General features: G+C 39.9%; 1 protein-coding gene across 1 annotated transcript in view; it reads right to left on the bottom strand.

The window, feature by feature from the left end:
- Window positions 1-900: 900 nt before the first annotated feature.
- Wdr43 (WD repeat domain 43) overlaps window positions 901-14500 on the bottom strand; it is a 41496-nt gene continuing 27896 nt past the window's right edge. Inside the window, exons 12-18 of the mRNA XM_075954955.1 lie at window positions 12334-12420; window positions 11101-11132; window positions 7616-7679; window positions 5886-5999; window positions 5208-5277; window positions 2475-2524; window positions 901-2389 (exon numbers count right to left, since the gene is read on the bottom strand). Of these exons, the coding sequence (XP_075811070.1) occupies window positions 2204-2389; window positions 2475-2524; window positions 5208-5277; window positions 5886-5999; window positions 7616-7679; window positions 11101-11132; window positions 12334-12420 (603 nt within the window). The 3' untranslated portion in view covers window positions 901-2203. The remainder of the gene's footprint in view (window positions 2390-2474; window positions 2525-5207; window positions 5278-5885; window positions 6000-7615; window positions 7680-11100; window positions 11133-12333; window positions 12421-14500) is intronic.

The raw sequence follows: 14500 nt of genomic DNA, 5'->3' as shown, positions 1-14500 counted from the left end.
AGCACCTCTTGAGAACATAGTAGAAACCTTCAACTAATTATTAAGAAAAAGGGGTGAGGAGTGGGGCTGGGGGAGAGAACACCTGGCCTTTAAGGCTTCAACCATTAGGGATACTTATTCAAACCACGGCAACCAGACGCTCCGGGCAGCGGTTGCCTTTATCCAACAGTATATACATTAGGCGCCTAAATAACCCCCAGCATAGTGGACGAGTGAATATATCATGTTGGGAACTGTCCTTCACAGGGATTATGTTCATTTCACACGTCAATCGAATGTCCAAACCTCAGACCTCTTTTAAGGATTCAAAAAACCAATCAACATACTCAAAAGTTGTCTATACCTAAGGCAACAAACACACAAACCCAGAACTTACAGTACTGTACAGCACAAGTTAAGTGAACTCACAGAATATCAAATAACACAGGATGAGGGAGAATACTCTAGATTTAGAGTAAACACGACAACCAACTAGGACGTGTGATCATCGATGTGACAATGGTAGCAGGCTTCAAGACCCAAGTAACACACGCACAAACTTCACTGTCTCAACTGAAAGAACACCACAGTCAAATTCTCTATCTCTAGAAAAAAAGTTACAAAGGTCTTAATAAACAGTAAAAATTTCCCTTGTTGCTGCTGTTTCGTGATACCTAACTAAACATAACCACCTATTGTTTATGTCTAGAACCTTGGAATATGCAGTTGCAGGTGGCTCCAGAAAGAATCAACCATCACTGGCAGATTTAAAACAAGATGCCTGTTCCTTTTACTGCTGCAAACTTGAATATATAACAGGCCTTGAGAGTATTTACCTATGACTGCTAGGAGGGAAGCCACCATCATGCCATAAGCCCAAACACCCGGCTACAGTCTCTACACATACCACGAGACACACACTGGGTAAAGATGAGTATTTATTTACTTTACAAAGAGAATGGTATTAAATTGCCATAAACAACTCCATTTATAGACAAATAACAACTGTACATCGCACCAGCAGCCTGCTCTGCCTCTGATGGAGTCCTCCCAGATAGCGGTGATCTTACACATCCTTCTGCAGAAGTGAGCTCTCCATCTGCCCCTTAGTGAGCACTAAGTCAGTACTAGCTCACTCTTTTAAAAACAAGACAAATTATTGGTAATTTGAAAAAGCTGTGTAGCGCACCAAAATACTTATTTATACATACATAAAAAAATCTTGAATGAGATTTATCATTTTTAAAGATAAACAGATACCCTAGCCCTGCCAAGAGTGGGTAATGAAAAGGAAAGAAAATGTTAAATTACTGAATTATAAAAATAGTTTCTTTGGAAAAAAACTCCAGCAAGGTTATCATTAATATCTAAAACCAAAGAGAAAAAAATAAACAATTGTTCTCTGATCCATTAGTAATTTAAATAAAAATGGAAACCTCTTCAAAAGCAGCAGTGACTGAAGTTTTAAAAAGTCGCAGGTTAGAGCATAACTCATCTATACACAGATGATTCTCTCCAGTCTGCAGACAAGAATACCCTTGATATGGCTAAATCTTTGCTTCTTTAATTACCATTATTTTGTTTTGTTTAAAAAAATATCTCAGACGACACTTTAAAAAATAAGTGTTATTTTGGGGAAGCACTCCCAATATCAATCTGACCCAAGCCAGATGACCAGTTAGCAGACAAAACTAGGGGCACGGGGATTCTATTTCTGCAAATCACAACCGTTTTAAGTTTTAGTTATTCCTTCATGTTTTATGAAAATGTATCAAATTAGGTAAGCCGGATTAAAAACAATTCATTAGTGCTGCTTTGGCATCTGGACTGGATGAAGATACCAACCTGAGATGAGCCGACTCCTTCCCAAGCGTCCAGTTCCTGACCCCTATGGCATGTCTGTCTTCACCTAAGTCAGTCTGTGATAGAACCAATCGTACTAGAGTATTATATTATAAAAATATACCATATATTGGACACTCATGTCAGTACATGGAAGAAAGTGTGTCTATTTACTGTGTAAAGTTTATTAACATTTGAATGAAACACTCTTATTTACACAGTTAAAGTCTGGGGCACTCAGGACAGGAAGGTGGTGTGGCCTCTGTGAACTTGGAAGCATATGGCGGCCTCTGGTCTCCCGGCACAGGGCAAGCCTCCCTGGGAGGATGCGGCAGCATTGGGCAAGATGAGCCAGGGTTCACAGTGTGAACGGCTGCTGTCTTCACTCTTCTTCACTTTCATTTTCAGGATCTAGATCAGAATCTCCATTTAATTCTTTATCACTTGACACATCTCTGTCCTCGCCATTCTCTTCTACATCTTCAGCATCCTCATCTTCCTCTCCATTGTCTTCATCAACACCTTCATCTTTTTCACTGTCTTTCTCTTCATCTTCATCCCAGTTATCCTAGTGGAAATAGCAAAGGAACGCATTGGTGAAGAGCTTCCTTAGGGTGAAGATAAAAAGCAGCTGATCAGAAACCACCACTCACATCCGAATCCTTTTCTGCAATTTCATCATCGGACTCCTCTTCTGAAGACTCTGTAAGAGAGCAGCAGGCACAGTACTGAAACACAGTACAGCTAGCACCTGGGACTAAGCCACCACCACCGCAAGTCGATGAATATTTTTCTTTGTTGCTTGCATGGTTTGGGCTGGGATTTTGTGTGTCTCACAGGCACATTCTACAGCGTCAAATGGCCTGTCTTCAGCAAGCCTCCACCATCAGGAGCTCTCAAAGACTTTCACAAACCAGATTTGATGTTGGGGTGAATCTGGAGACTATTCTGAGTAAGCAGAGGCATTTTACAGAGTTGGCTTAAAAAAAAAAAAGATGACACAGGATAGGACTAAAGAATCGGGTTGGACAGTAGGTTCAGTGATTAAGAATGCTGTCTGTTCTTGCAGAGGACCCAGGTTCCATTCCCAGCACCTCCATGGCAGTTTACACATACAGACATTCAGGCAAAATACTCATACATGTAAAATAATCTAAAAAACAATTAAGGCATTAGCCACGCATGGTGGCACACACCTTTAACCCCAACACACAGGGAGGCAGAAGCAGGTGGATCTCTGTGGGGGCAGCCTGGGCTACAGAGTGAGTTCCAGGGCAGCCAGGACTACACAGATAAACCCTGTCTTGGGGAAAAGAGGAAAAGAAAAGCGTCACTGCATGGTGTCACCTCGCTGGTGCTTCACTTTGCACTTCTTTAAGGTCACCACACTTAGTAATTATTTTCCTCCAGGAAGGTAGCCCACACATGCTTTGTCATTTCAAAGAGCAAAGAGGCAGTGTTCACTCTGGGCACAATCTTTTTGCACCATTTCCTGAAAAGGCAGTCAGCCCTGGACACTAGACTCTAAGCCAGTCATGGATAGTGCTGACACAATACCACAGAGTTCTACAAATCTTCCAGGGCTGACCTGGCATGCAAGCTAAGCTTTTGGATCTTGTTCATCTAAATCAGTTACTCTAATTTTCTTGTTTCACTTAAATAAGCAAAATATTAAATAATTGTAATATTTTTAAAATTTATTTTATAATAAAAAATTTATAATTTAAATCACTTAAATATGCAAAATATTAAATAATTTGGACGTTACCAGCAACTTTAAAATACAGGATTTTCTCTTTGAAAATGACTTAATTAGCTACTGCTGAGGTGTAATGCTGCTGGATCCTTTCTGCTGCCTTTGGCGTGCAGGACTGGCTGATCTGCATACCACCTATTAATAACAGCTGACTGCAGATTCTACTGCAGTTACTGTGTGCCAAAGGATAGTATGTGTGAAGTCGAAAGTCTTAGACTTCTTTAGGAAGAACATCTGGAACTAATAAGACATATATTACTATCTCGTTCTTAGCTTCACTAGTGTTTATCTATTGTTTTATATGGGTTTACGATGAGGAAATTACTTTCAATTCCTCGGTTGCTCCAATTGTTAGAGATGTGTAGATGGTAAAACTTCTGAATTCATTTCTATGCCAGTGTTCTCCAGCGACATCTGTTATACCAATCACTGCATTAGAAGATTTTCTGATGCTATGTTACCTTGTAATATGTTTTTTAAAAGATTAATTTATTTATTATGTATTCAGTGTTCTGCCTGCACACATGTCTGCAGGCCAGAAGAGGGCACCAGATGGTTGTGAGCCAACATATGATTGCTGGGAATTGAGCTCAGGGCCTTCTAGAAGAGCAGCCATGTCTTCAGCTCACCTTGCAATAGTTAAATAAAATACTTAGCAAAAAGTTCTATAATCGATAAACTACCTGGGATATCTAAGCATTAAGTCTCAGGCTTAATTATAATTACTTATACATATTGACTATACAAATTCACCTAAAATATTCTGGACTCTGGCTGAAACTGTTAACAAGGCTTTACCAGATTCATAATACACCTAAACTGTATATGGAGGAGGGAATATCTATTATTAATAAGGCTTAATAAAAAAAAAAATCAGCTACCAAACTTCAACTTGGTATCTGTCAGGGGTTGACTAAGCCTATTTTATTACAGTTATCTTGTGTCTGTGTGCCTGCAACAAAACACATGTGCAAGTCAGGATACATCTTTTGGGAGTCAATTCTCTCCTACCACCATGTGGACCCTAAGGATTGAACTCAAGTCCTCCCTCAGCCTTAGTGGCAAGTACCATTATCTGCTGAGCCATCTCTCTGGTCTCTATTAAGTACATTTTAGAGCAAATGGCTTTGAAGTCAGTTTTGGTCACTAACATTCCTAATCACTAACAATGTCACGGTCTCCCAGTTTCAGGCTCTTCTAAGACTACAGCACTTGTCAGCAGATCACAGGTTCGCCTCACTTCCCTCAGGTTGATCAGGCTGATAGAGGAGAGTGAAGAAACAAGACTTCCATGCTCTCATTTATATGCAGAAACTAGGTTTAAAAGCATGTGTACATATGCAAATTTAAATGCATTATGTAAGTTACCAAAACAGGAAGAGGATCACACAGCACAGCTGTGGGAACTAGAAACAAGAAAAGAGGACCAACCGGCTTGAGGGAGGGGACATGGAGTAAGGCAGAAGGGATGTGCACAAGAGAAAACTATGAAGACACATATATTTGAAGATTCCATGAGAAAACCCACCACTCTGTATGCTAACCTAAAATATTAACTTAAAAGCTTATGTAGGCCTTTCCACAAAGGTAACAGAACCATCTATATGCAGCCTCTACCCCAACTGTTTACCTTCTTCATACACCAATTTTGCCTTCTGTTGAGGGGAAGGCATCTTTTTCATTTTTTCTGATGCTGTAACCTGGAAGGCAGAATTATGAAGCAATTATAAGCTTATCTCAAGTATAACCAACATCACACCTAGTTCCAACATTCAGCTAGTTCACCCTCCCTGCTAGACTTCCCCCAAAGGAATGAACAGCCCAAATACAAGTTGGAACACAGGAAAAATAAAAAAGGGGAAATTATTGTGATTAGAAAAACCACATGCAGTTATTAGAGCATTACTACACCAAAATGTTAACTCTACATGCCTGCAGCTACCTCACTGCTCACAGCCACAGGCTGAGCTAGAGTGCAGTATAAACGCCCTGTAACTCACTGAGCTAAAGATGCAATGGTGAGGAGGCTGGGGCCTGTAGCTTCAGCACTCTTGAAGGCAGAGACAACAGTAAAATCACCCTTAGCTACTGAGTATGTTCTCGCTAGCCTTGGGGAGGAGTAAGAGAATAAATACAAATGGGGAGGGGCACAGTTAAGATTTTCCCACTGTCACTCAAGAAACACTTCCAGGTTAAAGCCCGCATTCTAATTTGTCAATTTCTTACTCAACTTGAGCCTGTTACTACACGAATAAGTCCTCATTCCTATCAGTCAAGTCTGAGCTGGAAATTATTTTGATTTGCTTACTTGTGTGATAAGAAGAATGAGTTTTCCGTGCAGGTGTGAGAGTTTCTGGAAAGATTTGACTCTGCTTTCCATTAGCTGGTAGAGGGTCCCCAGCTGGTGCACCAGGTCAGGCAACTAGAAAAAGCAGACGAAGAAATGGCACCAATTCACAGCATCACCACACAGTCATGCTCAGCCCAGCGCAGGAGCTGGCCCTGCACAAGCATCTGTCAGAAGCACTTCTAGGGATAGTGGAGCTTTAGGACACAACCTAGCAACACCACAAATTTTCAAAAATGACCCTTGATATCCTGGCAGGAAAAAATAACTTCAAAACGGCACAAATCACCACCGCTGGCCAGTGGTGGCACACACCTTTAATTAATCTCAGCCTGGGAGGCAGAGGCAGGCAGATCTCCATGATTTCAATGCCAGACTGGTCTACAGAGCAAGTTCCAGGACAGCAGAAGCTACACAAAGAAACTACCTCAGGGAGGAAAAAAAAGACAACTCAGCTAGGGCAAAGGCAGGATGAACTCCTGTATACTGATAAACTATTGCAGACAGGAACAACACAGGGCAGATAATGAAAATTCTCCACCACATATCTCTGAGTTGAAGAAATTCCCTCTGAATCTTAGCAAGGACTTTCCTTTGAATCAATCTGGCACATTACCCACACTTGTCTCTGGAACACCAGAAGCTTCTCCCACACATGTGTGATTCTACACATGAATGCATACTATTTATTTTTACCACTAAGAGGAGGGGACCTATAACTTAACTGTGGGTGTTTCTTTTAAGTCATTTGCTAAAACCTTCTGGGAAAATATACCATAAATGCTAAGTAAATAAAAGAACAAATAAAATTTTATTTTTAGTTTAAAATGTAACTGATAGCCAGGCATGAAGACTAGTGCCTGTAATGCAGCACTTAGGTAACTGAGGCAGGATTGGCAGGAGTACAAAGCCAGACTGAGCCTCAAAAAAAAAAAAAAAAGCCTCATAATTGGGGCTGCAGAGATGAGTTAGCAATTAGAGAACTCAGGTTTGGTTTCCAGTACCCACATGGCGGCTCACAACCATTTGTAACTTCAGTTCCAGGAGATCCAATGCCCTCTTCTGACCTTCATGAGCATCTGGTACATATACATATATGTATATGTATGTATACGTGTACAGACAAAACACTCATACACATAAAAGGAAAAAAAACATCAGAACAGGTCAATGAAATGCTGCTAAGCCTGATGACCTGAGTTTGATCCCCAAAACCCACATTAAGGTAGAGTCAAGTTGTCCTCCAGTCTCCACACATCATGGTATAAGCAACCCCAAACACATACACACAAATTAACATGATTTTCTTAAACTCGAACGGAGTGCTGGTGAGATACAACCATTAATCCCAGTTCAAGGCCATCCTGGTCTACAGAGCAAATTCCAGGACAACCAGAAATACACAGAGAAACCCTATCTTGAGGGAAAATAAAAAAGGGGAGTAAAAATTATGTTCCTTATTAGGCATGGTAGTACAACAACTTTAATCCCAGCAGTCAAGAAGCAGAAGCAAGCAGGTCTCTTTGAATTCAAGGTCAGTGTGGTCTATCCACATAGCATGCTTTACGCTATATGGTGAGACCCTGGCTCAAAAACATATAATGATAAAATAAACTCTCTAAAGGAAGAGAAGGGTCATTTTAGTTTCTACCCCTTACCAAAGCCCAACCAATCACCCTCATAAGACTCACCGTGGACAGGTATGATGCATGAATTGTCAGCACACACTTCAGCCACTGAACCATTAACACAGCACTAGCAAAGAAGAGAAATCCACGTGAAAAACAGTTCACTAACTCAAAAGTACACACAGCTACACAGGAAGTCTATGAAGGTAACAGTCAAATATATTTTCCAGGCCTTTCATTGTGCTATGGAACCTACAGTGATTTCTGTAAACCAGTTAGCTTTTGCAAGCTGGACTAGTAAGTAGGACAACAACCCCCCCCCCAGACACACCCCAAGACTAAAGGCCAGGTTTTACTTCGTATAATTAATTTATACCAGGACAGTAACAATGATCCAAACAGGATGATTTTCTACGTTATAATTACATTTGAGCCCAATCATCTTGTTCACTATTGGGAAGCCTTCCACATTAACATTAACAGGCAAATAGGACCAAACCCTATAATGTGACCCTAATGACCTTTTTAGATTTCTTATTTTGTGAGCTCATAAGGCTAAAGGAGTCTATATAAAAAAACTGGAAAGGGCTAGAGTAAAGTACAACAGTACCTTGTACTTATAACCTCAGCCCAGCAGGGTGGAGGCAGGGGTATCCCTGGGGCTTGCTAGCGAGCCAGGCTAGCCAGATCTGCAAGTCCTACATCACAAAAAAAGACACCCTGTGCCAGGTTCTGGCTTCTACAAACACGTGGTGGTGCACTAATACGTACATGTACACACACAGCTAATTTTAGAAACTAGAAATGAGGACTGGAGAGACGGCTCAGTGGTTAAGAGCACTGACTGCTTGTTCTTCTAGAGGTAATGGCACACTTGGCTGGGGTAGGACCCTGTGTCCACCTTCACCTCTGAGTGTTGCAATTATGTCTGGCTTGAACCCATGCAGGTTTGAATACTTGGAGGTTGAGTAGAAGGATTTGTTAGAATTTAGGCAACCTCTATGTCTGTTACTGAAATCCTGGTACTAGCACACTGTCAATCAAAGCAATTCTTTAGTCCTATATTCTAAAATGAACTCATGCTGGAATAGTAGCTACCGATGTGCTTATAACAGAAATACATATTTGTATATTATTTGTGGTGATTTGAATGAGAATGACCCCAGAGGCTCACTCACAGGTTTGAATACTTGGTAGAATGATTTGGGAAGGATCAGGTGTGTCCTTGGAGGAGGAGGTTGTGTCCCTGGGGTGGGCTTTCAGGCTTCAAAACCCAAGGCCATTCCCAGTTAGTGCTCTCTGACTCCTGCTACTGGACTAAGGTGTGAGCTCTGAGCTCCTACACATTTCCTGTTTGTTGCCATGATGTATCAACTCTGTCCCTCTGGCACAGCGAGTCTCAAACAACTTCTAAGTTGTCTTGGTCATGATGTTTTACCAAAATGATAGAAAAGGACCTCAGAAGTATTCTAACTCAATATGCATTGTTTTATCCTCACAAATACACCTCTGAGGATGAAGGTATTTATCCTTTATGACTGATGAAAAGGAGGACCAAGGATGTTGGGATTTACGCAAGCACATACACTAGCCAGAAGACCCACAACTTGATTAGCTGCATGTGTAATGACACCCCACTCTTCTGTTTTCTCTGTAGCATCTAGCGGTCATATAAACACAATGGTAATTTAGAAAATTCATCTGTATCTTATTATCTTGGGAACTAAGAAGTATAACTATTCTTTTCACTTCTCAGATTAAAAAGTGTGGCTAAATTATGACCTACCCGTCTTTCTGTTACTACTGTTAAAAAACACACTTTGTTAAAGAACATGCGCTCCCCTTTTAGGTTATACGAAGTTACATAATTTGTCTTGTTGCACAATTAATAAAATCCCAGAAACAGATACTGGAGTTCAACCTGATGAAACACCTGAAGGTCAGAAAAGCAAAACAGCCAGTCACTGGCTCTTACCTAGACCTCAGTCCAAAAATGGCGACCCTGCCTACAGGAATCCCAGAATGAGAATGTGTCTGAAAGCTGTCTCCTTCTATTTTTATAATCCTCTCTAGTTCTGGGATTAAGGGTGTGCATGCACCACTACCACCTGGTTTCCATGGCAAGCTAGTATGGCTACTGGGATCAAAAGTGTGTCATTGCTGCAAGTTCTGTAAGGCTGGCCAGTGTGACTATTTTAGTTTTCTGATCCTCAGACAAGTTTTATTTATTAAAATACAAATAAAATGCCACTACAGTCTGTTTCTCTATTCTCTTTAAAAGCACATTTGCAAAGTTATTATTATAACCATATAAAGTTCATTGCATTTTATTACTCTGTGTCTGCTTTTTACACTTTAGCTCAGTTTTTCCTTTGGGTTTGTTTTAGTTAATTCCTTTTTGGGTTTTTTTTATTTTTATACTTTAGACTCATTTGAGTGTGTCTGCATGTACCTATGTGCACATGTGTGCCAGCTGTGCACTGTCAGGAGAAAGCATTGGATCCTCTGTAACCAGAGATACAGATGGTTGTGAACAACCACATTTATGCTAGGAATCCATCCCAGGTCCTCTGCAAAAGCAGTAAGTGCTCTTAACAGCTGAGCCATCTCACCAGCTCCACCACCCCGTTTTATGCTTGTTTTCAGTTCCCTCAAATACCTATTTGAAGAAAGAGGGACACAATTATGCACAGATTAAAAAACAAAACAAAAACCTCAAGACTCTCTCAGGCACCAGCCTTTAATCCTAGCACTTGGAAGGCAGAGTCAAGCACATCTGTGTGAGTTCGAAGCCAGCCTGCTTTACAAAGCAAGTTCCAGGACAGCCAGGGCTGTTAAACAGAGAAACCCAGTCTAATGCGCGCGCGCACGCACGCGCGCACACACACACACAACACACACACAACACACACACTTAGATATAGAAATGAAAACTCTACAAAAAGGAAGCAGAAAACTACCTAAAGGCAATAAGATGTTAAAGGCTAAAACAGATGGTGAAAATTTTTGTTTATAGTTTGTCTTTAAAGAAATGAATGAAATTTATGCCCTGGCAATGCTGAAGCATGCATAGGCAGTCGGTATATGACAGTTCTGTTGAACTTGTCCATATTGGGTTTCCTGGTCTAAGTTGACAAAGATGACTGACCAGGTCAGGACGGTACCAGATGGTTGTGAGCCACCATGTGGTTGCTGGGAATTGAACTCAGGACCTTTGGAAAAGCATCTGTTCAGCCACAATAAAATCACTTAGGAATAAAAATTAGACAAATTAAACATTGGAGGGAGGTAAGTAATACTTGACACAATTCTTCTGAAATTTTGAGGCTAAGGATAGAATCCAGGCCTTTGACACTGTCAGACAAGGACTCAACCACTAAGCAACATCTCCATTCTGGACACTGCTATTTTTAATTTATCTATAAAACAGTAATTCAGCTTGCAGTGATAGCTCACATCTATATTGAGGCAGGAAAATGCTGAGTTCTAAAGTTACATAGTAAGGCTGTCTCAAACAAGAAGACACTTAAGTCACAGAAACAGCTTACCTATTGGGATGTCCTTGCAATCTCTTCGTAAGCTAAGGGAAAGAAAATACTGTTAACATCAGCCAAGGCAACCTTTCTCCATCAATTCCCCAGATGCAGCAATGGTTGTACAAGCTATTCCACCTAGCAATCTAGTTTTACTCAATATTACATGTTTGAAATCATTCTCATAAAAGCAATTATAGGACAGAAGTAAAAGCTAGCACCCTACAGGCGAGTACATGGAAACCAAATATAGAATGGTGATTTCCTACAAACGGGAAGGTATAGGAAGAGGCACACAGAATCACTGCTAATGATGACAAGACTCTCTTTGGAATGACAACTAGACAATCTATGAATGTATGAGAAACTGCACGGTACACTAGAAAAAGAGTTAACTTCATAATGTGTAAACAAAATTTCCACTTAAAAAACACATAAAATGTATGGAGAAAATGCAGGGAAGGAAGCTTTCAATTTTGAGTGGACAATAACCCAATGAGTTTTCTACTATTTTCTAAAATTTTCCTACCAATGATATAAAAACAGCATACATTGCTACCAAAACCCCTCTCATAAAACACTTCATCATGTTAAACAAATAACTCAAGTACAACTTCTATATATCAAATATTCATTCTGTCTTTAGGAGTAATATTTGATAAATGGTACCTACTCTTTTAATGTTTCAGTGCAATTATACTTTTGTATAGTAAAAGTACACAGCAAAATGTACTTTTGAAGGAAAAAGATTTTTCCCTACTGTAACTAATGACCTAAAAAAGAACTGTACAGTCTCAGGAATCTACTTTACCTGATACACAGAATGAATGCAGATCCCAAGTCTAATCTGAATTGTGTTCATTTCAACATCTGGTACCACTTAATGTTTGGGTCCCACCATTCCACAACCCTTGCTTATAGCCTTGCTGCTTGCCCTTTCTGAATAAAGCTAAACAGTTATGCAAGCAAAGGCAAAACTAGCTCTTGCAGGAACTATGCAAGTTCAGGGGTCAGAGGCTAGACCAATAGGTAATCTTAATTTTCCCTCCAATACCACATTCCAATCAAGAGAAAATAAAACATGCAATACTTTCAATATTATGATAAGAGTACCCTACAAGAAATAAAGGTGGAAAAGAAAAACAACAAAAAATCTCAGGGTTCTCTGTTGAGGTATTCCACTACAACCCCCAAACAACAGCATCTATACCCAGTATTCTGTGGTTCACATTAAACCACAGCAGTTACCTCTTGTAACAATGGGATAACAGCATGCAAGGGCATCCTTAGCACAGTCTTCTTTATAAGATTTATATTTCTAGTTTGAAGCACTTTCTGTGAGAAAATAAAATGGCAATTAGGACAAGCATATTTCCAATAACAATACTACTGAAAAATCTTTTCTAACTGAAAATAGCCCAGGCAATAAAGTACTGATTGAACTGGGGAAATCAGGTTGGAAATCAAGTTAAGCTGCCTTCAGATAGCAATCCAAAGAACATCTCTAGACATCTAAATACAAGTATGTGTCATTATGGGATGTTCTTCAACTCCCATCTTAAAATAGAGCTGTCTCCATACAGAGTGAGCTCAATCAGTTTCTGTTTCAAAGAGGACTCTTTTAAATTGTCACCAACTGATAAAAATTTAAACCAATCAAATGATCACATAATGGACGCTTCAACCAAACCACTTTAAGACTTGATCTCTGGGAAAAACCCGATTCCACCCTGGATTGTAGAAAAAGCAACTGAGCAGATCAGTACTGAGCCTATAAGCTCTGGGCAGCTTCCATGCCAGAATTGGGCATGTTTCACAGTAGCAGGAAAGAAGGGGATGGACGAAGAGTCCATTCAGGTCTCTGATACATCCTTTCTCTTAAATACTTTTAAAATCTAAGCAGCAGAAAGAGACCAAAGAAACACAGGAACATAGTTGCCAGCCAATTTTCTCCAGTTCTTTTTTCTCCAGAATCCTTTCAGAATTCTCATCAGATTTTACTTTTCTTATTAAAAAAAAAACTACCTTTATAGCAACCTGATTACCAACAATGTTAAACTATCATAGAATTACAAGATTTCACAGGCTATAATATATTTAATATTCTTATTTTATACACAATCACTGGGAAATGAAGATACAGAATGCCCTGAGCTAATATAGTTCTTGATTGAGCTATATTTTTATCTTCAAATAAACAATATGTAAGATTCAAAGAAAACGATGAAGTTAAGCACAGTGGCATGCACCTGCAATCCCAGCTACTGAGAACTGGGGTAGGAAGATCAAATTCCAGGCCAGCCTGACCAACACAACAAGATTCTGTCTCAGAATTTTTGAAGTTCTAGGTATGTCAGACGACCACCTGCCTAGCACACGTAAGGCAGTTATTTTGCATATAACTCCCAGCCCTTAGGAGGCTGAGGCAGGAATATCATGATTTTAGGGCCAGCCTGGACTCCACTGTTATATCTTGATTCAAAGAAACAACAACAAAAACAACCAAAGATCTAACTCAGTGAGAGTACTTGCCTAGCACACACAAGCCATGAGTTTGATCCCGATCAGTACAAAAACCAAACAAGAAAAACTGATTCTATTAAAAGTATAATGTGCTGATTATAATACTGGAGGTACTTGTTGAATTTAAGTATTCCTAAAATAATTGCCTTACTATAAATCTGTGATCATAAAGTTCTAATCATCTAGAAGGCACCAGAAACATCTGTATTTGGGAATAGTCACATTTTTGATCTACTCACACCAGCATCTACTGTCTTACCATGCAAGGAGCATGGTGGAGCTTCCGGAAATATAAAATAATCTGGCCTACTTGAGTGGGGGTGATGCACTCGGGAGGATCTCTGAGTTGGAGGCCAGGACATATAGAACCCATCTCAAAAACCCAAAAATAATAATCCGGCCTGTCACACCATGACTTACACCAAGTCTCATCAAATTCTGCCACTGTCATATCTGCTGTTTTCTTTGAGGTTTGCAAAATAAGCCTATTTTTCTACTGGGGAGATGGGAAGCGGCAGGAAATCCGAGCCAGACAAACAGACACTGACACACAAACGAGCCAGACATGGTGACATTTGCCTAAAATCCCAACACGCAAGGGACAGAAACCGTATTTCTGTATTTAGGAATACATACATACATACATACATACATATATATATATATATATATATATATATATATATATATATTATACCAATTAAAGAACCTGAGGTCTCATATCTGAGACACAGAGGGTGGGGAAGATGAAGCATGGAAAAGGTTAGTTAGTGGAAAGAAAGGGAAAGGGAGAAACGCTTACAAAAAGAAAGGCAGAGGCCAACTGTAGGTTAAAGGCCAACCTGGTCTATAAAATGAGACCTGTCTAAATGAAAACAAAAGCTAAAAGAAA

This window comes from Microtus pennsylvanicus, chromosome 21 (assembly GCF_037038515.1).
Source record: "Microtus pennsylvanicus isolate mMicPen1 chromosome 21, mMicPen1.hap1, whole genome shotgun sequence".
NCBI classification, from domain to species: domain Eukaryota; kingdom Metazoa; phylum Chordata; class Mammalia; order Rodentia; family Cricetidae; genus Microtus; species Microtus pennsylvanicus.
The sequence above is the reverse complement of the archived record's forward strand: the minus strand, read 5'-3'. Positions and strand labels throughout refer to the sequence as shown.